Source organism: Rhinolophus hipposideros (assembly GCF_964194185.1).
Source record: "Rhinolophus hipposideros genome assembly, chromosome: 15".
NCBI lineage: Eukaryota > Metazoa > Chordata > Mammalia > Chiroptera > Rhinolophidae > Rhinolophus > Rhinolophus hipposideros.
This window is the reverse complement of record NC_138061.1, coordinates 23,049,158-23,074,722: the sequence shown is the minus strand read 5'-3', so window position 1 is coordinate 23,074,722 and position 25,565 is coordinate 23,049,158. Positions and strand designations below refer to the sequence as shown.

General features: G+C 43.2%; 1 protein-coding gene across 4 annotated transcripts in view; it reads right to left on the bottom strand.

Annotated features, from left to right (window-relative positions):
- The window catches only part of FBXW4 (F-box and WD repeat domain containing 4), a 74,963-nt gene extending 49,864 nt beyond the window's left edge, over positions 1-25,099 (bottom strand). The window contains exons 1-5 of one of the 4 annotated variants that reach the window (XM_081074618.1): positions 24,179-25,099; positions 10,841-10,936; positions 8,258-8,443; positions 7,684-7,816; positions 2,421-2,515 (exon numbers count right to left, since the gene is read on the bottom strand). In XM_081074618.1, coding sequence (XP_080930744.1) covers positions 2,421-2,515; positions 7,684-7,816; positions 8,258-8,443; positions 10,841-10,936; positions 24,179-24,972 — 1,304 coding nt within the window. In that variant the 5' untranslated portion in view covers positions 24,973-25,099. Of the gene's footprint in view, positions 1-2,420; positions 2,516-7,683; positions 7,817-8,257; positions 8,444-10,840; positions 10,937-16,739; positions 17,100-24,178 lie in introns of those variants that run through there. The other 3 variants (XM_081074619.1, XM_081074621.1, XM_081074620.1) reach the window with 3 other exon arrangements.
- Between the last annotated feature and the right edge of the window lie 466 nt (positions 25,100-25,565).

The window sequence follows — 25,565 nt, the reverse complement described above, 5'->3', positions numbered from 1 at the left end:
TACATTTAATAGATGAGGAAACTGAGGCTCAGAGAAGGAAATGACATATCTGAGGCCACTCTGCTGGTTGGTGGCAAAGCAGAACCCCAGTGTCCCAGAACAGACCAAGGCTGGGAGGCAGTGACTCCCAGATTGAATGCATGGTTGAGTTTATTGAAAGGTTCAAATTCATAGACACAGAGAGAAGAAATGGATCTAATAAGATGAAAAGACCCTGTCCCAGGATATTTTTGGGTAAGAGAAAAAGGGGCAGAGATGTCACCAGTATATACCCTGATAATCTATGTAAAGACACAATCCCAAATGCAAAGTGTTTTTTAAAAGAGTCCAAGATACCATCTGTGCAGCTATGGGAAAGGTCATCTCAAATAACTAAGGGTCAGAAGTTAGACAGCCAACCAATAGTGAGTAAAAGAAGTGCTCTAAGTTTTCAAATTGTCAGATTTACATAATGGCACTGAGCGGAGTGATTCCTACGGCTATTGTCCTTGCTTTAATAATCAGTTAAAGATCATCCCCGGGCAAGAAAGTACACCAAGAGGACAAGAAGTCTCTGAAGGAGAATATGAAGAAAGCATAAGACCCAGGTTTTCACCAAAGATGAGGCACATCAAGGATGGAGCAGAGGGTCTAGCACAGAGCTAATGACTAATACGTAAATGTTAGCTGCTAGTAGTAGCAGTCACAGAGTAGTAGTACTAGTAATAGAAAGTGAGGTCTTTCCTCAAAGCCAATCTCCAACTTGTGGCCAAAAAAACCCAAACTCAGTTCACTGTGACCTAAACTGCTTCTGAATGACGAGGGCAGACTCTGTCCTCAACCTCTTACTGACACCACCTTCAACAGTTGCCGTGCTCTATTCTGTTAACAGATAGCCTAACACACTCCAGAGGAGGTGGCTGGAGTAGAGAAATATGGGGTGGGGGTGCTGGGAGGGCCTGTCTGCGCTCTTTGTCCTAAGCCATGTGCAGGAAGCACATGGGCCATCGCCAGCCCTGAAGAACTTCCCTTCACCACCGACCCCATGCCAGCCCACCCCGTCTTCTTAAGCCAGCAGAAGTCCACAGGGAACCAACCACCAAGACAAAATCAGCAGCCCACCTGTCCCCTCCCACAGCTTGTTCCGCCTTCCTTCAGTCCTTATACCTACCAGCCCACAGAGGCCCCCCCAAGCCTGGCTAACTGGCTTAAAAGGGGCAGCATTAGGAAGAAACTGGGGAGGGGATAAAGCTTGATGGCTCCATTTTCCATCCTCCGCTCCCACACACTTAGGCCTCTCTACTCCCTGCTGGTCTTTCCTTCCCTCTTTCCTAGGATCGCTAGAATGATTTGTTCTGAACAGCGACAGGTTTATAGGTTAGCCGACACCTCCGCTCTGTGGAATTTTAATTAACTTCTCCCATCGTCAGTATGCTAAGGAACGGGGTCTCCATTCTCTGGGGTCAGCAATGTGTTTCAGGTCCTGCTATATCAGCCGTCAAATTGAAGAATTAATGACGTGGCTAATCGGCTCTAATTCTTTAGGAAGAAAAAAATTTGAAAGCGAGTTGTGGAAGGGGGCAGGAGGAGGGGTGCAAGCTCCATGGGGCGAGGAGAAGGGGAACGGGGTTGAGCAAAGAGGGGAACTGACTCTCTCATAAAACAAGTGACTGACTTGAACCCAGTATTTCAGGCTAGCAGCCCTACAGTTTTCCCATTGATCATCTGGGTGGGGAGTGAAGGGGAAAGAAGTGGAGAAGACCCTGGGTAAATGCTGTGACACAGCAGGTGCAGGACAGGGCATCTATGTACCCTGCTGGGGAGGAGAGAGGCTCTGTCTTGGTCCAAGAAAGCAGAATCAGGATGCATAGCTCATTCGGTTATAAAGCTAGAGAAATACCGGTCAGGCCAAAGGGGAGGGGAAAGCCATCATCAAAAATTTGGCACCTCTGCTACAATGGTCAACGAATCTACTCCACATACCTGTCTTTGGATGAGGGCCCAATGGGACATAGGCCCCGAGCCTCTCCTGATGACTCAAACAAACCACTGGTGTGAGTTGTGAGAGCTGGATGGCTGGTGCTATCACTTCCTAGGGGTACTGAGAGGTCTCTACTTTGGGAATGATCTGAAAGGGCGTCTGCTCCAGAAGGGACACTCTTGTCACAGCTGGACTCAGTTACGTTCTAACACAGTATCTTTTCCTTTACTATCCTGGGGCTAGATGCTTAGAAAGTTAGCCCTTAGAAGGTTATCTCAACCCCACGCATATATGAAGTGAGCTTCAGCCCTCAAGTCTCTGGAGGATTTCCAAAATCTCCGGGAGGATAGCTCAAAGTAACCTAGAACACACAGGTGGAAGACTTCCTAGCCCACCTGACATTGTAGAATAAAAGCATTATTAGAAGGGACAAAATCAAATCCAAAAATGTCTCCCTTACCTGAGTAATGGGCTGATAGCAATGGACCAGACTCGGTCTTCAGTCTGGATGGTGTGTAAGCACTGCCCGAGCCGACCTGAGGCCAAAGGCCATACCTAGAAACAGGAGAGGAAATGCTCGTGTTGGCATTGCCTGGGATGGGGATGGGGACAGGAAAGATGCACCAGGTAGGGTGACTGTCCCTACGGGGGTGGGGAAACGGAGAATTCTTTCTGTCCTGTATACACAGAGATCAGAGTACCAGCAGAGGGGCCTCTGCAGCTTCTGGCTAGCCTACACCCATTAGACACTGGTTCCCAGTCCTAACCACCCTCTTTAACTTCCACCCGATAGCCCTTACTTACCAGCCAATTTTACACCCGGGAAATCAGAAGTTCCACATTCCTCAGCTGAGACTTGACTGGGACAGTGAGTAGATGGGGCTCAACTCTCTTAGCAACCTCCCCATGTTTGTGGATTTCCCTTTCTATTATCTCTCACCAAGATTTTACTTTGGGGAGATAGAAGTGGGGGGAGGAAGATCAAGGCACAGTATGGGAGGCTAGAGACAGAATTAGAGAGGAACAAAAAGAAAGATGCAAGAGAAAGAAAGAATGGGAGAAGAAGCGAGAGACTTCAAAGTAGGAAGGTGGTGTGTTGTTGTTTGTTTGTTGATAAAGCCCAGGATCCAATGCTATTCATGTCAGCAGGGAATTTAGCACCTAGTGTCACCAAAAGTAGCAGAAAAGCTTAACTCTTTTAAGCCTCCATATCTTCTACAGGTTAAAAATATTGTTTGGAGCACATTATCTGGTCCCTATCAGTCAGGAATGTACATTAGCAGCCACTCTGGGCTTAACTCTAATCAACACTCACAGAGCCCTCTCAGCAGCCAGTGCATTTAGAAATCTCCCATTAAGCATGAGGCCCCCACACCTTACCCTACCCCAGATGACACACACAGGGAAATAAGCCTCTAACCAAACAGAAAGGAAACCTCAAACATACAGGGCTGTCCCCAGACAGCAGCCAAGGTGGGATCCTGAGGCAGCCAGAGGGATCAATGACCTCTCAAGGTCCCTGCAGTGCTATAAGGGGAACACACAAGTCAGTCAGGACCTTAGATGGAAGAACTTTCAGGAAACATTCCTTGAGTTTAAGGGGTAAGTAATGGAAGGGGGGGTGGTCCTGCCTTCTTAGGGTCACATGGTATCACTACCCTATAAAAGGAGAAAGTGTTTTTAGATTTTGTGTGCATGATGGGGGGAGGAGGGTATGAGTTACTTTTTCTAACATAAAGAAAAGAAAATAAATTTAACAAGATCCTGAATGGGGACAGGCAGAAAACAAAGGTAAATACCACGACTTTCCTGAGGTGCCATGAGTCTGGCTTATTCATCTGGATCTGCAGTCGGGCCAGTTTGATAGTAATTGGATGCACTTCTTTTTTTTTTTTTAATCTTTTTATTTTTCTTTTCTTTTTTAAAAATTAATTTTAGGTGTACAAAACAATGTAATAGTTAGACATTTAAACCCCTCACAAAGTGGTAACCCCCCCCTCCCCCTGGATGCACTTCTAATGTCCTCTTTCAGACAGCCCCAGATTGGAAGAGAGGGCTACTTTTTCCCCGAGCAAACTCCTTGCATGGGTGGTGGGAGACACTAAGGACTCTGATTACAAAATCTATGGAGACAGCCCTCAGCCTGAATTCATTAGTGCCCTCCAGGGAATAGGCTGGTGGATTCCTAGATTGTGCAAACCACAGAACAAGCTTCCTGGTCTCCAGGAGGGGCCTAGGAAGCATACTGCCAATTCTGAACATCATCTGGGGAAAGTGGCCCTCTTTCCCTGGCCCAGAAGCACACCATCTACCAGAAACATGAGTATCAAAAAAGAGCCTTCCCTGGAGAAGATATAACTCAGTGGGAATGAACATTTATACAGTCCTTTTAAAAAGCAGTTGGCTGGAGTGGTCGGTTACCTCACTTGGCTAGAGCACGGTGCTAATAACACCAAGGTGGCCAGTTAGATCCCTGCATGGGCCACTGTGAGCTGCACCCTCCTTAAAAAAAATAAATAAAAATAAAAATATAAAAGTAAGAAGCAGTTGGTGATATGAATCAAGACCCTTAAAATGACCAAAGCCTTCGACTCAGTAATTCTACTGCTGAGACTCTAGCCTAAGAAAATAATCCTAAAATGAAGAAAAACATAAAAATATCCCCTGCAGCCTGCAGCAGCAGAAAAAGCACACATGGGCTTTGGAATCAGACAAATTTGGGTTGGGTTGAACCCTAGTTGTTACTTATTATCTCTGATCTTACAAATGTTTCATAATTTCTCAGCCTCAGTTTCCTCATGTGTAAAATGGGAAATAATATCTATCTTTCAAGGTTGCAGTGTGGAAAAGTGAAGATATGTATAAAGTACCCAGCACGGCATCACAGTGTTTGTTAGGTATTCGGCTTCGATAATGGGAGTTCTTAATGCTATAGGAAAAAAAATAACTACAAACATCTACCAACAGGAAAAATAGTGACTAAATTATGGTAAGTCCATTGTGAAGCCATTAAAGATGACACAATTTGTAATAATTTGTAATAATAATGGAAAATCTTATAAAATAAAGTATATTGGTATCTAAAATATATTATGAGCATAATTATGTGGGGAAAAATTATCATAAAGGATGAATGAGAAAATGAACCAATTTAAAGTGCTTAGCACAATGCCTGGTTTCATTCTATATTGTTACAGAACAAACAAGCAAACCTATGCATTGAAAAGTAACTAAAAGAAAAAAAACAAAAACCAAGTTCCCTCTTCATAAAGTCTCCCCTTCCAAGCCAGATGTGATCCCTCCACCCTCTGAACTTTCCCTGTCCCTAGCGCTTACACTGCAGTCTTTGGCCACTTCCAATCACCTCATAGCCAATGCACGCATGTCTCAGCTCCCCTTAAGGAGAGAGACTGTATCTTTGTCCCCTTTGAAGGGCCCCAGTGCCTTGTAGGCACATATCAGAATGAATGAAAGAACAGAGAAAAAGGAAGAAATGAAAGGATGGTCAGTACTGGCCCAGGCCCACCAAGAACGTAAGCTACCATCCTGTCACATCTCAGGATGGGGCCAGCCCCACTAAAGAGGCACCCACTGACTAAAGAGGCACCCACCGAGAGGCACACCAAGCTAAGTCACAGTACATTTGAAACTAGGGTTGGGGGAGGGGAAGGAAGAGGATTTTTCTGGGCAGTCCCTTGCTCAGAAGTCTTACAAAGAAAATGTTTGAGTTCCCTTTACCCCTATAAAACAAATATCTTTCCTAAAACACAGTACATATTTGGGGAACTCCACCAAACAGGCTATAGATGTTTATAGGCAAACATGACTTCTCTTAAGTTCAGATGTATTAGAAGCCTGAAGAAGCAGCTGTAGAATTGCCACTGAAAAGAAATGGAAAGTCAGTTATAAAAGACTGACTGTGGGTAACGCAGAAATGGGCCAGGAGGATGAAGGTGGCTATGTGCAAAGACAACCATGGAGAGGAAGGAACTGAAGCAGCATCCAATAGCCAAAACAGAGGAGCTAGCCTGGAGGTCACTGGGGAGCCCCAAACAAATAACTAGCTTTCTGAAGCTGAAGAACCAGCAGGGAGAATTCTGTCACTGACTAAAAGAAGTCCTCAAAAGGAACAGAATGTACTACAGTGACAATTAAATAGGATTAAATAGTACCTATTTCAATGCTTTTAAGACACTAAGTCACTAAATAGGGTTGAGTCAGTACTTAAAACACAAAACTAACCCAATATTCCAGATAAAATTGTTATCATTCTTTGACTGTAGGCAGTCCATACCTGAATTGCTACTTGTGGTCATAAAGCTTAGCTTTATACTGCTCGGGGTGTCAGGGTACAGAGAATAGGACAGAAGAAAGAGATGTCATTGAAAAAGAAGAACCAGGGGAAGTTTGAACCCATGACAAGAAGAAGCCATAATGAGATGGGACTATGTAGGTCACACACGCCACAAAAGGTGTCTGCGCAAATTGACTTCTGAGCAGAACAGCAAGTTAAGGCCAGTCTCTTTGCAAGGAATGGCACAAAGACAGTGATCAATCAGAATTCTGAAGTAAGTATGGGGTATGGGAAGCAGGTGATAGGAAATTCAGTTTCCATGTTGGTTGAAAAAATTTTCTGGATTTCTCAGGTTCCCTGTGCTGGTGAGCATGTCCCTGATAAAATACAAAGTGTAAGGAAGAAAACAGCAAAGGGAGGAGAAACTTCCATAAATAGAAAGGAACATATTTAGCTCTTTTGATATGAATTAGCGACATTTTTCCATGAAGGAGTAGTCACCAGAGGGCACACGGAGTCAGAAAAGTTAGTGAGTGAAGCCTGCAACTTCCCTCTCCTGAGTCCTCTCCCGTGTGTCTTAGAGACACATGCTGACGTGAACAAGCGTTTGCTTCTGTTGTCACTGCGGAGTTTCCAAAGGCTGGGGAACCGACAAGCGAGATGCTACTGAGCCTGCAGTACTATCAACTGAATCGACAGCAAAGTCCCCACAGCAGCCCCAAAGGACCAGGCATATGTTGGGCTGCTGGATACAGGGATGGAGAAAGTTCTTCTCTAGCTCACGGGTAGGAGCCTATTTGACCCAGACATGGATGAACTGAGTCCACAAAGCAGGGGGTCACACTACTTATCAGCCTCATTCTGCTAGGTCTTGTCAGATGTCTGACTGTAGACCAGGCAATTTGGCAATGACACAACAAATACCACCCTTCTCTTGTCATCTTTCTACTGCTTACAGACCACATCACTCTCCAGAGAAGCAGTAAAAACACATTTTAATAATCAGCCTGATTGCTTATAAACAAGGTGGTGAAAAATTAACCTCCCTAAACAGAGAGCAAGCAAAAAAGAGGGAGATTTTAAAATAAAATATTGGGGTTAGAACTCAACCCACAAACTTGAGGAAATTCGGCTCAGGGAGGAAAAGCTGGCCAGGCCCTCTGTTTTTGAGTTCATGCCACATTTCAAGTGAGTGGCAAGCTTCCCAGCCACTGTCCACTCCTTTCCCAGGCCAGCTGGCAGGGACACAACCTGGCATGGCAAGCTGCATGCCAGAGGCACATAAGTGAGTCCTTTATTGTGTCGTTCCCTCCCGCCCCCACCCAGTGCTCTCAGCCAATCCCAAGACTCAAGGCCCTACCCACCCTCTCCCACCCTACTCCCTATAGAGAGAAGGGAATAACAGTATGTAAGGGGGTGACCACCTCACCTTGGCCGTCCTGTCCCTGGAGCCACTCACAATGATGCCCCCTTTGCAATCCACACAGTTCACCTCCTGTTCATGAGCCGAGTACTTGACAGTGAAGGTGCTATGAATCTTATGAACGCCAATCTTCCCATCTCTAGGAGAGAAATAAGGAGCTCACTCCCAATAGCCAAATATTCTCTCTGTAGGAAGCGAACAAGTCTACAGAAACAGCCCAAGTCTCCAATGACATCCAAATTTGCTAAGCTTTAGGCAATTCAGTCCAATAAGGTTCCGAGCTTCTAGATACCTTTACTTGGGGCGGAACAGAGCTGAGAGACAAAACAAATTTCCCCCTTGAGAATATCAAGACCAGCTTCACTTTTCATTAAAGGCTCTTCCTGTTTTCCTTCTTTAGCTAACCCTATTAAGTGCCTTTGGTAAATCTCTCTGCTTTAAATGGAAAAAAAAACCACTATTCCTTCTACTAGTCTCCCTCCTCATCCCTTTGGAATTGAGACAGAAAAGTCAGAGGCAGGCAGAAGGTCCCTGAAGAATCCTAAGGAAGAGGGTGGAAGGAAAAACCTGCAGCACTTACCCTCCTGCACTGATAATATGCGAGTTGGCCAGCACAAAGTGGCAAACGTCCTCATCATGCCCAGCAAAGACTCCCAGGGGCTGACGGTTCAAGCTGGCACCATCTGGGCGGAACTGATAGGCCAGGATGAAATTAGCCTGGGATATGTACAGAGAATCACCCTCTAGCTGCATCCAGGGCATCTGACTGTAGAGATGGAAAACAAAATTTAGCAATCATCACAATACAGCATGAAAACTCGACTCCAATCCTTGGAGAAGCTCACTAATCCCTAAGTTAGCAAGGTTGACCTGCAAGACTAAGTCTATACCTTACCCCCTCCTTCAAAATTACCTACACTTAGGCTACCTTCAGAAAACTACAGTGATTGAGTTCAGCGGTGACCTAATCTTCGCACTATCTAAAAGACAGTCATAATTAAAAGACCAATTAAATATCACTTTTAATTGAAGAATGCTTAAGCATTGGGTTAGTGGGTAGGCCGAGCTTAGAAAATGCAATGATTGAGGGGTGGGGAGGGGCAAAAAGACACCTTCCACTCTGGTGAAGTAATTTTCTTTCATCTGTGTCCTCACTGATTTGATTCAAGGTTCCAAGACTCCCATAAATGCCTCTTTCCCAATAGATTAGTTAAAGTAGGATAGAGAGAAGAGTGAGCCCAAGGAAGCCCCATTCCCTTGTCCTATTAGAGCAAGGGGCCATTCATAAGTGAAAGGAATAAAGCCATTTAGGAAAGGATGCTAATGTTCTGATTAGATACCTAGATCCTCACAGGGGATATCTACATAGAGAGTAAGTGTGGCAATGGAAAAACACAGCCCCAGGGCAGTCCACTATAGTTCAGGGACTAGAGAGAAATAGTCAGCTCTCATAGGCAGCTGATAAAAGAAATCCACAAATAGTTAAAGATTCCCTCTACAATCTGGCAGGAGGAAAAAAGGTTAGAAGTCACAGACCAGTTCTATGGCGTGGAGTGAGCCTTAAGAAGAAAGACTTCCAGACACCAGGCTGTCTGGTAGGGACTAAGCCCCTTTCCCAAAGTAGACACCCCAGCAGCCTGTCCGACTCCACATAGGGGTCCTGGAGCTACAAGGTCCCAAGCAAAGCACTGGGACAACTGATTCATCCCCATTTACAGAGACACCATCTCCCACTGCCAAGCCTGTCTGAGCAAACTGGGCTGTGTTTCTTCCCCAGACTCCTTAATACAGGCGTCATGGGAATGTGGAAAAGTTCTGCAAATTGACTTGACGGGCCATTAAATGCAGCTTGGACTTTGTAGTAACTGAGTTTCTGCTCATGAGGTTTTTACAAGTGTGTGCATATATTATATGGAACATGTGTAGAGTGTGTATAGATGCCTGTATTCTCACTCATTATGCACACTCCTCTTCAACATCCCCTTGCACGAGTTTGTGGCATATTCAAGTGGGCAGCAGGCAGAGGGGTCTGGAATTCATGTGTTTAGAGCCATCTGGTAAACAGCCATTGCCTAGGACAAGAAACCAGGTTCATGCCAGGTGAACAGTGGAGAATCCCAGGGCAGCCTGGTGACTGTTTAGTGTGTTTATTTGCCAAACTGCTTGAAGCCAGCCCAAAAAGACACCAAGGACAAAACCTTGATAGAAAAATAAACTTTACTTTCTGGTGTTAAAAGGCAAAAGTGGGAAGGAGAGAGGAAAGTCCTTCCTTGTAAAGAACCATGTTTCTCCCCTGTAGCTTCTTTACCATTAACACCATCGCATAATTCACAGCAACCAATGTCAGTAAAACCAGCAGAAACGGGACACAAGCAAAACAGAAAGGGTCATCAGATGAAGAAGCCTGCCTGTGTCTATCAGCGCAGGTCCAGGGCAACCTGGAATGAGGAATCATGATGTTCCCTATCCATTCCAACCAATCAACAAGGAGCACTTTTTTGATAAGGAGTCAAAAAATAACTGTGAAATAATTTAGCATTGATGAAGCATAAAATGTATGGTATTGGCAGTGCCAAAGCCATTATCTACATTTCCTGGCACTTTTTCTAAGCTCTACCTCCTATAACAGATATAGCCAAACCTTTAGATTCTAGTTTGCCTTTTAATAAAGTAGAGGAGAGGGCTATAGGAAGCCAAGAGTGAAGGTGTAACTCCCTAGAGTAGAAGATTTAAAGAAAAATAACTGTAAAACAAGATGGGTTGAAATACTGGCTTCATTTATTTCTTCTGATGAGGTGTATTAACAATGGTTACCTCTGAGAGGTAGGATTATAGCTTGCGTTTTATTTTCTTCTTCACACTTTTCTATAGTTTTCAATTTTCTAAAATAAACCATTAGTTTTATAATCGTAAAAAATATGGAATTCATTAAAGTACACTTTTTTATAATCCTCTTTTTAAATGTGAAAAAACGTTGTGCCTCTCACGCCCCCTTTGTGGCAGTTAAAGGATCACTAGGGCCATACCACCCAAGACAGGCACATTTACACTCTAGCTGGGACCAGATTTTTCACTTCCCAGCATGCTTTTCTGTCCCAGATAACTTTTTAAAAGTCAAGAGGCAAAAAAAAAAAAAAAAAAAAAAAGTCAAGAGGCTACTAACCTGCATCTCCACTTCATCAGAATCCCCTCTCGGCAGCGCCCCATCCTCCAGTTCTGAGACACCTTCACTCGTTCCTTCACTGGTACACTGGCCATCCTGTGTCCAGACAGAACAAATAATCCCATTACTACAACTCACTGCCAACCAGAGAAAATTCCATGGGTTTACAAGTCAGGACACAGGAATATCTAGAATATATCTGGATATAAGTGAAGGGGTTAGGAGACAAAAAAGGGATAACTCTTCTCTCTTCATACTAGGATAACCAACAAAACCAAGGAGAACAGCCTGTCCTTTCAAGTGTCTATAGTGACACCAAAGCAACTTAATGGAGAAAGGATGACAAAGAGAGCTAGAACCACAGGGAAAAAAATGAACCCTGACCCCTATTTCACACCACACAGAAAAACTAAGTCAAAATATGTCACAGACCTAGACATAAAGTCTGTTGATAAAACTGGGTATCAACAGAGCAAAAAACTGATTTAGATTACCATCTCATATCACAATACGATAAATTTCCAAAAAAGAGTGAATTTAAAAGTTTTTTAACTCGACGATTTTAAAGCACTTAAATTTTAAATACTGCATAGAAGAAAAAAGATATTCAAATGAAAGCAACAGAGTGGGGGTTTTATACTTAAAAATACCACAGGTACAAGTTTTATACCCAGAAGTTTTAGGGGACGGATAAAAATCTATCAGGATAACACCCTATCTCCAATGCCCTGTCATCCATATCCAACAGCAGATAAGAACAATTACAGAGGCATTTACAGGATAAAACACTGGGGAAACATCCCCCAACAATAATAGTTTACAGACATGTACATTACAACAATTATTAAAGTACCACCTCACATCTATGAAGTGGAAAAACCAGACACGAGCTTTGGTTTGATAGAAGGGTTTGGGTTTGGTTATATATTGTGAGCAGCACGCTGGTACAGCCGTTCAGAAAGGAATTCTGTTGAGAAAAGTTGTTAAATGACAGCTTCAACCCAGCATCGCCACTTTGGCACTATATCACAAAGAAATAATTCAAAAGCAAAAATATTTTTACAAAGATATTTATAGTAGCTGCTATATATTAGAGCTAAAATCTGGAAATAGCCCAAATATCTGTCTGTAGGGGAAAATGGTATACTAATGCAATGGAATATATTGCCACGGAAATGTGACAAATGTGAGGACGGCAAAATATTTTGGAAATGACTATAGTAAGGAATGGTAATTTTAAAACTAAGTCAAATTTCTAAAGGTAGAGGTGAGGAGACACTACATAAAATTACGTCTCCATAAATAACAGGTCAGAAGAGGTAAATAGATAGGTGTTTTAGGAAGTGAGCAATGTTTTCAACATATCCCACAAGTATTGACAGTTAGGTCTTTCAATTTATCTTTAACTAAATAGTAGATTAAATGAAGTTACGGAAAAGTACAGAATGCAGACTTAGGAAACTGGGATCCAAACCTGGTTATCTAACTTCTCTAATTGTCAATTTCTTCACCTATGAAATGAGGATAGTATTTCACTCAATTGTGGTGTTTTAAAGATGACAACTAAAACGAAGTACAGTATAAGTTATAAATCACTACAAAAAAGTTAATTTTTACATAAATATAAATATATGTAGTGATTAATATCCATTAATGGTGTCATCTCTAAAGCTAATCCAATAATCATTTGTTTTTCTTCTAATTTAATTATAACTATTAGAAATTGTTCTTCTAATGTCAAACTTAGCACTCTTTTCAGGCTGAATGATTAGGATTTGGGTGTACACAATGTTAAAGCTCAAATATATTACTGAATTTATCCACTGCGTGAATGTGGTCCTTGGTTTCACATTACTAATAAGCAATCTATACTACCAGCTGGAAGAGAGCTAAGGACAGTAAAAGATAGTCAACAGGATGGACCAAAAGTGAATTCTTAATGAAAAAGATTAGACTCCATGTCAAATCTTATCTGTAAATCTCTCCCAGATATAAAAGAAGACATTGTTTATAATTAACCTCTCTTCTTGAGTTAGGTCTAAGTTCAGAGGTAAAGGTGAAACCAAAAATTGAACATTCTGGATCATAATAAGAAAGAAACAAGGAGGAAATAATCAATATATTTCCTGAATTGGGTAAAGGACAACACTTTTCTCTTCTCCCTGGTCACTTAACTGCCATTTGTTGACACTTTACTAAGGGTCAAAGCACTGCCCGGAGGGCTGGTCACAACAGCAAGAAATTTTCAAAGTTGAACTTTAGAAGCCACTACCAAACAGCAGGTGCAGGCGTCTTCTCCCACAGTGAATACTGCCTCTAGTACTTCAAATCAAATTTGAACTTTTTAAAACCATTCCATTTAGCTTTCACTTGAGAAATAGTACCACTTTGTTAAAAGCAACTTAACTCAGCCTTTTCATCCCTTTTGTTCTCTCAATCATCTCTGATGGTTTCCTAGCTGGTGTCCAAATGGTATCTATATTCTTAGTGGCTTCGGTCTCTGAATAATCTTTTCTCTGAAACAGGTATCCCTCCTTCCCTGTGGGGGCCTGTCATGGCCCAGTCAAAAGAGGTCAGAGGAACAAGGCAGCAGAAGTGCCTGAGGAGACAGGAGCTGGTGCCCCTGGGAATTCAGTAAGGACCCCTGTTCCCATCTTTGAAATGCTCTCTGCTTGGTTGTTTCTCCAACAGCTACCAGTGTAAAGTGGGGGTGCTCCCTCCAAAAATGATTGGTGCCCTGTAAATAAACCTCTTATATGGTTGTTAAGGCACGGAGGAATCTCTAACCTGGCCTGTGGGCCTGGGAACTTCCATTTTCCCAGCCCTGCTTCTCTTGCCTCAGGCTCATTTTTCCACTTGGGCCCCCTCCCTCTCAGCTTTCCGGCACTTAGTCACCATTATAGTTTGACTGCATTCCTGGCCACATGACCTATTTTAAACAAAAACAACACAACATGTACCCACAGTAAGCTATCAGGCCCCTTAAAATCTTGGCAATAAGTGAGTCCAGAGGGACAGAAATTAATCTAGGCAGTTATCTAGAGTCCTCTTTCATTTCACCTCTCCTCACTCACACCCCAAACCAAAAGCAAATAAATAAACCTAGTCTGAAGAAAAATGGGCGAGGGGTGGGGGGGGGGTAAATGAAGGGGAAACGTGGGTATATCAGAGAGGTCTTAAACCTGCAGTCTCTAAAATCAGAGAACTCCTGGATCACAAATCCATTTCCCTCCCTGCCCCATCTTGAACTTTGATTCCCCTTGATGCCATCAATGCTGCCTACCTGCATGACTGGCATGATCACCATAAGCATAAATTCCTGCTGACTTGGGGCTTAAGAATAGGACGGCATCTGTCCACAAGTGTAGAACAAAGCCATCCATCTCAAGGAGCACTAGGCTAAGGAGGGGAAACGGGGCTATGCCAAATGATGCGTGGGGGCTTCAAATTTTAACTTAACACTGTCTCTGATTTCTTTCATCGTCTTGCTCTCCAGAAAGCTGATTTCCCCCCATATTGTTTGTAGCTACCATCTCGTTTACTAAAACTAAGAATTTGGCTTTGGGCCCGGCCGGCCTGGTGGCTCAGGCAGTTGGAGCTCCATGGTCCTAACTCCGAAGGCTGCCGGTTCCATTCCCACATGGGCCAGTGGGCTCTCAACCACAAGGTTGCTGGTTCAATTCCTCGAGTCCCGTGAGGGATGGTGGGCAGCGCCCCCTGCAACTAGCAATGGCAACTGGACCTGGAGCTGAGCTGCGCCCTCCACAACTAGGATTGAAAGGACAACAACTTGACTTGGAAAAAAAATAAAAAGTCCTGGAAATACGCACTCTTCCCCAATAAAGTCCTGTTCCCCTCCCCCCCCCCCAAAATCAATGAGCTATAAAATAAAAAAAAGAATTTGGCTTTAATGTACAAGTATTTAAACAGCCCCAAACAAGAAACTTCTAACTATTTATACTTAGTGACAAACTAAGTCCTCCAACAGCCTCAGTAGCAGTGGTCTATTAATTAAGGTTCAAAAAAAAAATCAATGAAAAATCATTATATTGTGTTAAATTGCTTACCCTTCTGGCCAGGGAACAGCCCCAACACACAGGGTGAAGTGAAATTGTAGGGAACATGGCAGCATGAGGACAGGATCATACACGAGGAGATCACCCACATCTCCCTTGAAAGGCCTCCAAATGTCAACTCACCTTACTCATTCAATCTCTCCTTCATGGCTCCATACTATGTAGCTGAACTCCAGCCAAGTCCGTCTCTTCTACATTCATTCCTGTACCCATACCCTCTCCTATATTGCCAGCACCAGCCTACTTTTGTCCTTGACAAATGCCTCCTTCCCTCTCCTGGGAAACGAGTCAATTCACCCATTTTTCAAGATCCAGCTTAAGCCTCTACTTCCCTGAATCCTCCAAACATTCCTCTCGCTCTCATATGAACCCTTAGACTGAAACTATCCTAAACCTAGGTTTGTTAGCTTGTTACAGCTATATGTCCTGTTTATCTAATACAGTCATAAATTCCATAGAATTAAGATTTAAGTCTCTTACCGTATTTCCCTGAAAATAAGACTTAACCAGAAAATAAGCCTTAGCATGATTTTTCAGGATGAAATCCCTGAATATAAGCCTTAATGCATCTTTTAGAGCAAACCTTAATATAAGACCCGGTCTTATTTTCAGGGAAACACAGTAGTACTTCTAAAAGTGGATCTCAACCAGCATGCTCCGAGCTGTGGTATACTAGGAACCCTGAATAAACATGCCATCAAATTTTAAACAATTTATAGAATTTATTTTCCTCCAACTAAAGATCCATGCTTTTATGAAGCTTTCTGTCAGACATGCCACTGAGCCACAAAGTGGCTCATGACACAAGTTGCTGCAAATAAGAGGAAGATTGCATTTCAGAGAAATAGATATGAACTTTACCTCAAAGGATGCAGTAACAGTTCTACTCAAACAGTACATGCCAGATAGTAAACAAGTAAACAGACAGGTTTTTCAACTTTCTGAAACATACTTAAAAAAAAAAAAAAAGCATTCACCTTTAATCCCTTGATGTACTATCAAAAATTCTAACATCACACAAAGTATGTCTTAGACACAACAGGTGAGAACCATGATCCTAGCATAATAGGTATTTTATAGCTACTGCTTAAACAAGTTCTTAAAAGTACAGTTCTCCCTTAGGCAAGTCACACTTTCAACAATATCTGCAGATTTTCAGGAGCCTGGACACACTACCTCCAAGCTCCAAAGGCCCTTCCTAAAAATGTATAACACACCACATCTTTAGGAATTGAACCAAGGCCTCCAAAATCCTTATGCTACAGAGGCTCCAAGGAAGGAATAGGAGCAGATAAAGTATCTTCATGTGGCACCCACGTGTCAAAGCTGTCCAAAGCAGTTTCAGAAGCACTGGGCATAACCCTGATTCTTTACATGAGCTTAGGATTTATTCACATTCATTTCCTCCTATTGGTCAAGTTCTATATTTACAGAGCACTAGACCAGTGTGCATGTTCTGCAAGATGTTAAGAGATATTAAACAGTAAAAAAAAGAATTTTATGATCAAAACATATTTGGACAGTGCTGGATGAAACAAAGTTAAACACGTCTATCACTGGACAGCTCAGGGCCTGAAATTGATCAACAGGCATTATGAATCCCCAAGACAGAGGATGTGGGTGGAGCACAGCATTTCCCACACTCATTTGATCACAGAATCAGTTTTTCCAGAATCCCACAATACAAATTTCACAGAGGCTGGTCTAGCACTTTCTGAGAACAACAGCAAGAAAGATGCCACTAATTTTGGTGAATAGGCCATCCTCGAAGTGAGCCATGCATTGGGCACTAGCAAACTCAGAAGTGGACTTTGTTCTCATACCTTCAAAATGATTTCTCCCTGGGTTCCCCATCTGAAATGTGAGGAATCATCACACGACTCTGCTTCTCAGGGTTGCTCCTCACTGTTTTCAATCGTGCAACTATGTTCCATATGAATTTCAAAAGCAGGTTCTCAGTCCAAGTGACCAAGCTTCCAAATCCCTGGTGCCCTTCCAGCCTGGGTGAAGGGATGGCGAGAACATGAACCAGATACCACCCAGAAGGTTTTTACATCTCCAGTTCCTAGGCCATTATGATAAAGTCAAACTGCAGCCAAGATAAGTGATGAACAAGAGGTTCTCCTTTAGTAACCCACTCCTAGAGGAAGGCCTCTCTGAAGTACACACACCATCCGTATCTGAGTCTTGACTCACCTTTTCAATGTGGAAAATTCTAAGGGAAAATTCAAGGAAACATAGGAGGTCAAAGCTGGAGCTACAGGGAAGAAAAAGAAGTACTGGAAGAAGACAGAACCCATTACAGAGCTAGTCAGCAGGGGAAATACTGTTCTTTTCAGTGAAACAACTTTCCAGGAAAAGTATCTCAACATATTTACTATAAAACAATTTAATTTCCCTGTCCCATCACCTGCCACCCCATCCCCATCCCCCCCAAAAAGACCACAGATTGTGGATTTCCTCTCATTCTTGGCAGAGTTACCAGAAGAAATATAATACCCCCTTCGGACTGCTCCCAACAGCTGCTGGAACAAGAGGGGGAGCAGGGGGTAACCTTCCAAAGCTGCCTTTAAAAATGACCATTACCCCTGCTAAACCATGCAGCCAGTGAACATAGGACTTCTCTTTCTCTACTACTTAAAACAAGGGGAGACCCCCCCAACAGCAAGTCACCCCTAGTCCAAAATACTTGTCTCCAATCCACCTGCTCTTCTCAACTTGACTCTAAGCTGAAACTTCTATACAGTAAGCCACCATTCTACTTCTTCTCTAACATGTATTTTCTGAAACGATCCTCTATTACTTCACAGGACTAGTATATTTTATTTGTTTGTTTAACTCACCAATTTGCAAAGTAGGGTTCTTATCAAACTCCATTCAGTGAAATTTCTTTATCTCTGTCTACCTCCCCAATACCTCCCCCGCACACACACACACCACATGCATCTCCTTTCAGGTCAAGCGTTTTGAAAAGCAAACGTCTAGGAACAAATTCAGCAATGGCTACACTATACCCTCGCCCTTCTCCCCTTCCCCCAAATCATTACACACTAAATGTGCTTCAGTTCTGCCTAGAAAAGCCCCATCACCAAGCAGCAGAGAGACTTCCATTTAGCCTTCAGTCTCTCAGCTGAGACCACCAACAAAGAAGTTCACAGATGTCAACTGGGGGCAGAGGCAATATCTCTCTTTGCTGAGGAGAAACTGGACAGAGCCTCCAGCATCATTCCCCAAAGGTGACAGCCGGGGTTGAGTGAAGACCGTGAAAACTGTACAAGAGCTGGGGGAGAAAATATAATGTAAAGAATGATTTGGAATCAGGGGCAGGAGAAGGCGGAGGGATGAACTGGCTGACCCCAAATGTCTTTTCCATCTCTAACTTCTATGATTCTTTGACCTCCAATTTTGTGCTGCGGACAAGGAATGGAAAGTCAACAGACATGGTGATGTTTTGAAAGAGCCTGGCAGTCTGCTCTTGTCATTTAGTGGCCTTTGCATGTATTTTTTAAGGTGTCTCCAAGCCCTGTCTTCATTTCACAGTTGTCACCTTTCTCAGCAATTTGAGCTCATGTCAAATACCAAAAAGAAGAAGAAGAAGAAAGAATGTACTGGCAATTAATTGTGGGATAAAGAGGGACAGGCACGGGGGCCCATTGGGTGGCCTAGACTTCCAGGGAGGGCAACGTGAACAGTTTGGATATAATGAAGAACTGAATCAAAGTGGAGACAAGGTGGCCAAACCTCTAACAAGAGATAAATTCTTTCTCCAGTCGCACACTTGGTTTTCAATACAGTTCAAGCATTTACATGACTCAGGATTCATAAACAATTCTTAATTAGTCCAACCAGCTTGCTTCCATGGATTACAACTGGAGTTCCATCTGAATCCTGTTCAAACCTGAGCAAGACTGCTGAATAAAAAGGCCTTTCCTCAAGAATAAACCAAATCTTTGGATTCTCAACCTCATCTGATGGTTGACACACCTGAAATAAATTGTGGAGCTTAGCAAAAATCTGTTTCTGTAGCTCAAAGTTGGGGGGGTTATGCCAATTTTCACTGAAAATTCAAAACTCAATTTTCTCCTGATTTTTTCAAACACTTAATCTCATCTTAAATTTTCAAAATTTACTGGGGTCTGGTCTCAAGAAGAGTCTACCTGAACTTCTCCCTGTTCCATGGTTATGAGTCAGGACCAGAAACTAATCCAATGCGAGTCAACCCAGAATTAAGGTTAAGTTGTCACACAAAAGTAATTCTTTTCCATATCAAACACTCAAAAATATTATTTTAAAAAATCTATATGCTTCCTCAGTGACCTCAATGTCAGTTTGTTTTCAGCAGCTTAAGCACAATTTTTACCTCAGGTGAAGGTGTCAGACACAGAAAATTTAAAGTATGGAGTACTGAAATATTTTCGAGATCTTATTCCTGTACGAATTTTGTAGACTTTGGGTTTCTCCCTGTTTCTGCCTTGAAAGCTAGGAAATTCATCCCTTACCATTCAAGTCTTACAAGACTGGTAAAGATATAAGTAGCTTCTATATTCTCGTAGCCTTGGGAGAAAACGCCTCTTCCATTCTTGCAGCTTGCTTTTGGAGGTACTAACTGCCCTAGACTATTTCCTGCTTCCACAGATGTATTATTTTATTTATTTTAAGCATGTAAACTGAACTCCACTTTTATTAACACACAAAACCATTAAAAACAAGGCCTTTCCAAAATGGCTGAAGATAACATCCATATATGAAACCTTGCAATTAACTGGAGAAAAAGTGACTCTCCTCCCTAGGTAAGGCAGGAAGGTGAAGGAGAAAGCCGAAAGCAACTTTAAGTTGCTAATTGTTTTCTGAAAATCACTGTTTAGGCCTTAAATGTAACCAGTCAGCAATGCCTTCTCTGTTCAGAGTTAGGAAACTTTATGCTTTCTGAGCCCCAAAAATGCTCTTAGGCACAATCATTTTAAAACAAACAAACACACTCTGCTTATCTGTGTCCATCTCACCACTCTGGACGTTAATCATCACTGAAATAGATACCCCAGTCCCCCAGCCTCAAAGAGCTCCCAGCCCACAAGACCCTGTCTGAGGAATGAATGTACATGCCAGAGCAGACACCTCTGAGTCTTACACCCTAAACACCGATTGTTAGTTCTAGGCAAATCTATCACAGGCAAATGCAAGAGAGCACCCAGCTATTGCTCAAAGGATATTTAAAATAAAATTCAAGTTTGAAAACATGTAGGACTTAATTAGGGAGGAAGAGGATTAAGTAAGCTTTTTTAACATAAGACTGGCGAAGTACTTTTTAAAAAACAGATTTACATACTAAGATTTTTGTTTTCTTTTCATTCTTTGCTCTTGTTAATTTTCAGTATCAGAATTTGCAGATAGCACCTTTGCTCTTCTGACTGTCATACTGTCTAACTACATGCACTTAGCCTCTGTTAGAAACTGACAGAGTTAAATTTCACTGTTTTGTTTTTGAAGGCTGAACTAAGTTAGCTTTCCTCTTATTCTTTAGGGAAAACTTAAAAGATTGCTATATGAAACATTTCCTTGATTTTTATATTAAAGATATTTCTATTCCCCCAGGCTTCATAAAACCTTCAAACAAAACTGATTTTAAACCAGATGACTGATTCAAACTGTCTTTGTGTCTGCTTTAAAAAAAAAAAAAAAAAGCTCAGGATACCTACCAGTGTTCACTGTTTGGGCAAGAGGCCTAAAGGGAAGCAAATTATTTGTTTGTGGTTTTAAAGTGGCCAAAATGCCTTCAAGCACACATATAAGACCATTAACAAATCACAAGGAACCAAAGCAGTTCATCTTACTCAACAAAGCTATGATCAGTTAGGAACAGCCAAACTGAATGGGACTTGCCCTGAGCCGGAAGGTCAGTACACCTTAGCAGTTTGTGTTTCTGAGAATCAAGAGGCTCTTCAGCAGGGAGTGCAGACCCTAAGCCCACAGGTTCTGCTGTCATGTTTCCAAAAACATTCAGGACAGGTGAAAGAAACTAAGCAGTGTGTGTTTTCCCCCACCTTCTGTCTTTAGGCAGCATCTCCAAGTCAAACCATCTCTACTTTTGCCCTATACAGACTGACTAGAGGAGAAGCCAAGCAATTAAGAAGTTCCATTCTACCACAGTTTGAATGCCTACTATGTGCTGAACCCTGTGTTAGCACTTACACATTATTACATTTAAGCCTCATTTTACTAGGTATGTTATTCCCATTCTTTAAGATGATAAAACTCTGGTGCAGTGAGGTTGTATGGCTTCTGATAAAATGAAGTTTTGTGTCATACTTATATTATTCCACTGTCCAGTCTGCAGTTCATTAGCCCAAAGCATGAACTACAGCTCTGACACTATCCAAGCAGCCATAGTCTCACTGAACTTTGGGCCCTGGTGCCTTGATTCCCTAAGAGGACTGGGGTACATGCTGTCTACTTCCAGGGATGACAACCACCTCTCTTGGTGGCTTATCACATCTCTGCAGCTGTCCAGAAACAGACCACACTAGTAAACACTCTCTCCACCTGCTCTAACACACATAACTTCTCCCCTTAACTCAGAAAACATGAGCAGTGACCTTGGTCTTTATCAAGTGCTGTGGTAAAACAACTTCACTAGGTCAGATACCTCATCCTAGGACACAAACAAGGAATCAAAACACACATGGCTAATAAATAATAAAGCCATATCACTTTGCAGTCTCAAAGCACTTTATACTATAAACTCATTTTTATTTTGTTATTATCGCTTATAGAACATACACTCATTCCCATTATCTCTCTTTTAGAGCACTTGAAAAGGAAAGAGAAACAAACATCAATTCTTCCATTCATTCATTCAATTACTATAAAGAGAGAGAGAAAGCCAAAGTTGGCCTTGGCTGGCTTGGGTTCCAGTCATTTTAGCTAACTTCTCTTATATGTCAACTGGTATGTTCTCTAAAGAGTTTTTCTTATAAGAAATGAGGGTAACAAGACTACATGCCCCCCAAAAAAACCCCCAAATCCCAAAGAATCATTATCATCGACAACAAAATCGTACTAGAATTAATACAAGTTAAACAAAATGATCAGGTTAAAAATTTACAAATTATAGTAATCTTGTACATCATTAATAAGACCTACCTGGAGATTGCATTAATAATAAAAACAAAATGTATAATATATTTAGGAATACTTATGAAAAAGGATAACAACAGATATGTGGGAGCTTTATAGTGAAAACCACAGAAACTTTTGAAAAGACAGGATTTTTTGCTTAGAAGGTTGAGTGGAAGTAGGGACATCTCACACACACACAAAAATCCAACAAGGATATAAGCCTAGCAGATACTAGATTCTATCAAAAAGCAACAATATTTAAAATAGTATGGAAATGGAAAAATATGTCAGTGGAACAAAATGAAGAGTTCAGATATCTATCCTGTATGTATACATACATATATATACATATGTAAAGTTAATATTTGGCAATGTAAGCATTCTAAAACAAAGGGAAAGATAAGAATAATTTAACAAAAGATGTAGTGATAACTAGGTAGCTGGTTAGAAAAAAGTGATATTGATGAAAATGTTAACTATTAAAAAAAAAATCAAATTATAAGAAAATCAGCAGATATTCAGAGAAGATTTATCAGGTCCTCAAAGGAACTATAAATTTCTCAGATTTGGGGGAAAAAAGAAAATAAATCATAAAAGACTGACAGATTCTGATATATTTAAATGTAAAACTTCTATAAGCTAAAAATAAAAACCTAGGAAAAATACTTGCATCAAAGATGACAAACTAGAGCCTAATATCTATGACCCATAAGTATTCCAAGTTTATAAGAATAACATCAAGGCCCCAATAATAAATGGGCAAAGACTAGGAACAGACAATCTCACAGGTGAAACAAACACATGGGAAAATATTTATCCTGGTCAATGGCAAAAGAAATGAAAAATAACTAAACTTGGAGATATCATTATATAGCCACTAAAACAGCAAAGATATTTAAAATTCTCAATGAAATTGATTTAATCATTCATTGCTGGTGCCACTGTAACTTGGTATATCTTTACAAACCTATAACCTTTGATCCAATAATGCCAATCTTGAGAATTTATCCTTAGTAACTAATTCAAAGACATATATGCTATATGGCATGTGACATATCTCAATCAAGCTGTTGCCCAAAAATGCATTATTCATTTCATTGTTATCTCTAATAGCAAAAAGCTGGACATAACATAAACCTTTAATATTAGAGGAATGTTTTTCATCTCATTATGGTACCGCCCACAAACATTTATTATGTACCTATTCTGGTAATCAGTAAGATAGCAAGCAACAAAGAAGTTTGGGACAAAGAAGTGTGCAACTGAAAAGTAATTCTAAAAAATGAATAGTTGTCTGGAGGTGGTGGCATTATAGCTTTTCATGTTTTAAAACAGCTTTTTTTTAATGTTATACTGTATCAGAACTACTTTTTTTTTTTTTTAACCCAAACTGGATAGAGTTGGATGCAATCTGAAAGCTTTTTTACTCCCTCAATTCCATACATTTTCCCTTTTACTTAACAGTTTAAGTGGTTCGGGAAAGTTTTTCATTCACAGGTTCAGACCAGGAACTGGACAAACTGCAATACCATGTCTGTATATACAGCCTAGATCTATCTAATCCAGCTGCCTGCCGTCAGCGGACACCCTTTTTTGTGTCGTTTTGCCTGTTATCATCAAGTCATAAGCTATACTTGACATTTAAACCAAGGGTCTTCTTTTCAGGTCTGAGCCCTTTTCTCCATGTTCGACTGTATCTGAGCCCCGAAACCTAACAACCTTTAGAAGGTGAAAGGATGCATGTCCACAAAACGTTCGAATACACCACACAGTGGACATAGATCCTAGACCTGGACCGAAGGAGGCCTCCAAAGCCACAGCCCAGCCGGGCTCCTCTCGGGCTGAGGGGCTCAGGGAGTCAACGTCTGGGAAAAGACAATTAAAAGCTGAAGGGAATGCTTAAGATGGCTAATTGTGAGGAGCCGCCCACGGGGAGGGTGCAGACTGAGGGATGCTCTTGGGAGCTTCCTCGGATGGGGGCCTCCGAGAGAAGGGCGTTCCAGGAGGGGTCTCGGCGGAGGCCAGGTTTGGGCCTCGGAATGCGGGGTGCGACACCGCCCCAGGCTGACCAGGCCGCGGCGCCCCGCCCTTTCCCGGGACGCGGGCAGGCCCGGGGCAGGGAGCGGGCGGGCGAGCGGGCGCTTACAGGTCGGTGCCGAGCCGCGTGAAGCCGGAGTTGAGCGAGGCCCGGGCTATCCGGCGCCAGAGCAGGTCGCAGCTGGTGAAGCGCCGCAGCCAGCGGCACACCTGAGCCAGGCGGCCGAGGGCCCGCATGTCCAGGTAGGAACAGATGAGCAGCAGCAGCTCCTCCGGCAGGCGCCAGAGCGCGGGCCCAGCAGCCGGGCGGCCGGCCGACTCTCGAGCCGCCGCCTCCTCCTCCTCGACTTCCGCCGCCATGGCTGCCCCTGCTCCCGCGGTGCGGCCCCGAGCCTGACCCACTCGTCCCTGTGCTCTCCCTGGCCTTGCGTCCTCCCGCCGCCCAGTCCTGACCCTCCATTCCTCCTTCCTCCCATCGTCTCTTCCTTTGGCCTCCTTCCCCGCCTCTGAGCTCCCTTCATGTCCCCTCGTGAACCTCCTCGCCCCTTCCTCCACGCTTCCGCCTCCCTCTCCTTCCTCCCCCGGGCCTGCCCTCGCTCCCGCCTCGATTCCTGGCCCCGCTGCCTCCTTCGCCTTTTGCGGCTCCGGCTTCCCTTCCGCCCCGCTTCCTCTTCCGCCTTGCCCTGCTCCTGCTTTTCCCTTCCCCTTCCTTCGCTTCCCCCTCGCGACCCTCCCTTCCTGCAGTTTCCTCGCCTCCCCGCTCTCGCCCTCGCCTGGTCCGCCGTTCCCGGAGGGCCCCAAGTGGCCCCGGCTGCCCATGAGCGGCCGCGGGGCCGGCCCGACGCGGAGCCCAGCCGGAGCTGCCGCCGCCGCCGCCCCCGCCCCGGGAGGAGGCGACACCATGTCGGACCGGGTCACATGGGGCGGCGCGGGCCGAAGCCTGGGCCCGCCCCTCACACCCGCGGCCGTGGAGCGGCTTCGGGGTGCGGGCCGGGAGAGCGGTCTTCCCTCCACTATCCTGTGGGCCTCCCGGAGCGTTTGGTGCAAGCACATGCATTCATTCGTTTAGCATGTGACGCCCGCTAAGAGCCTAGCCAAAGGCCGCAAGAGCAGCTTCAGCCTTCAAGTAGCTTCTACTCGGAGCCCCTGTCCTCAAGAAGCAACCACTTGGATGGCCTGCCCCCCTAGCCCACCTCTTCTTCGGATGATGCCTCCTTTCCACAGGCCCCATGAACTGCAGCCCTAGAAATTGACATATTTCTTAGCCCAGGGTTCACACAGGATATGAACCACGGTCCTGGCAAAGACCTGGTATCTTAGACATTTGGGGAAGTTTGCAGCCCTCTAGATCCTGAATCCATAACTCCCCAGTAATGTAACAGTAAATGGCAAAGCTAGGGCTTCTTATTAGTCACCACCTAAATGTAAGTGAATTCTCCAGCGTCACCCGGGAGCTCTTCCCCACACCACCTATATCATTCACAAAGGCACCAATC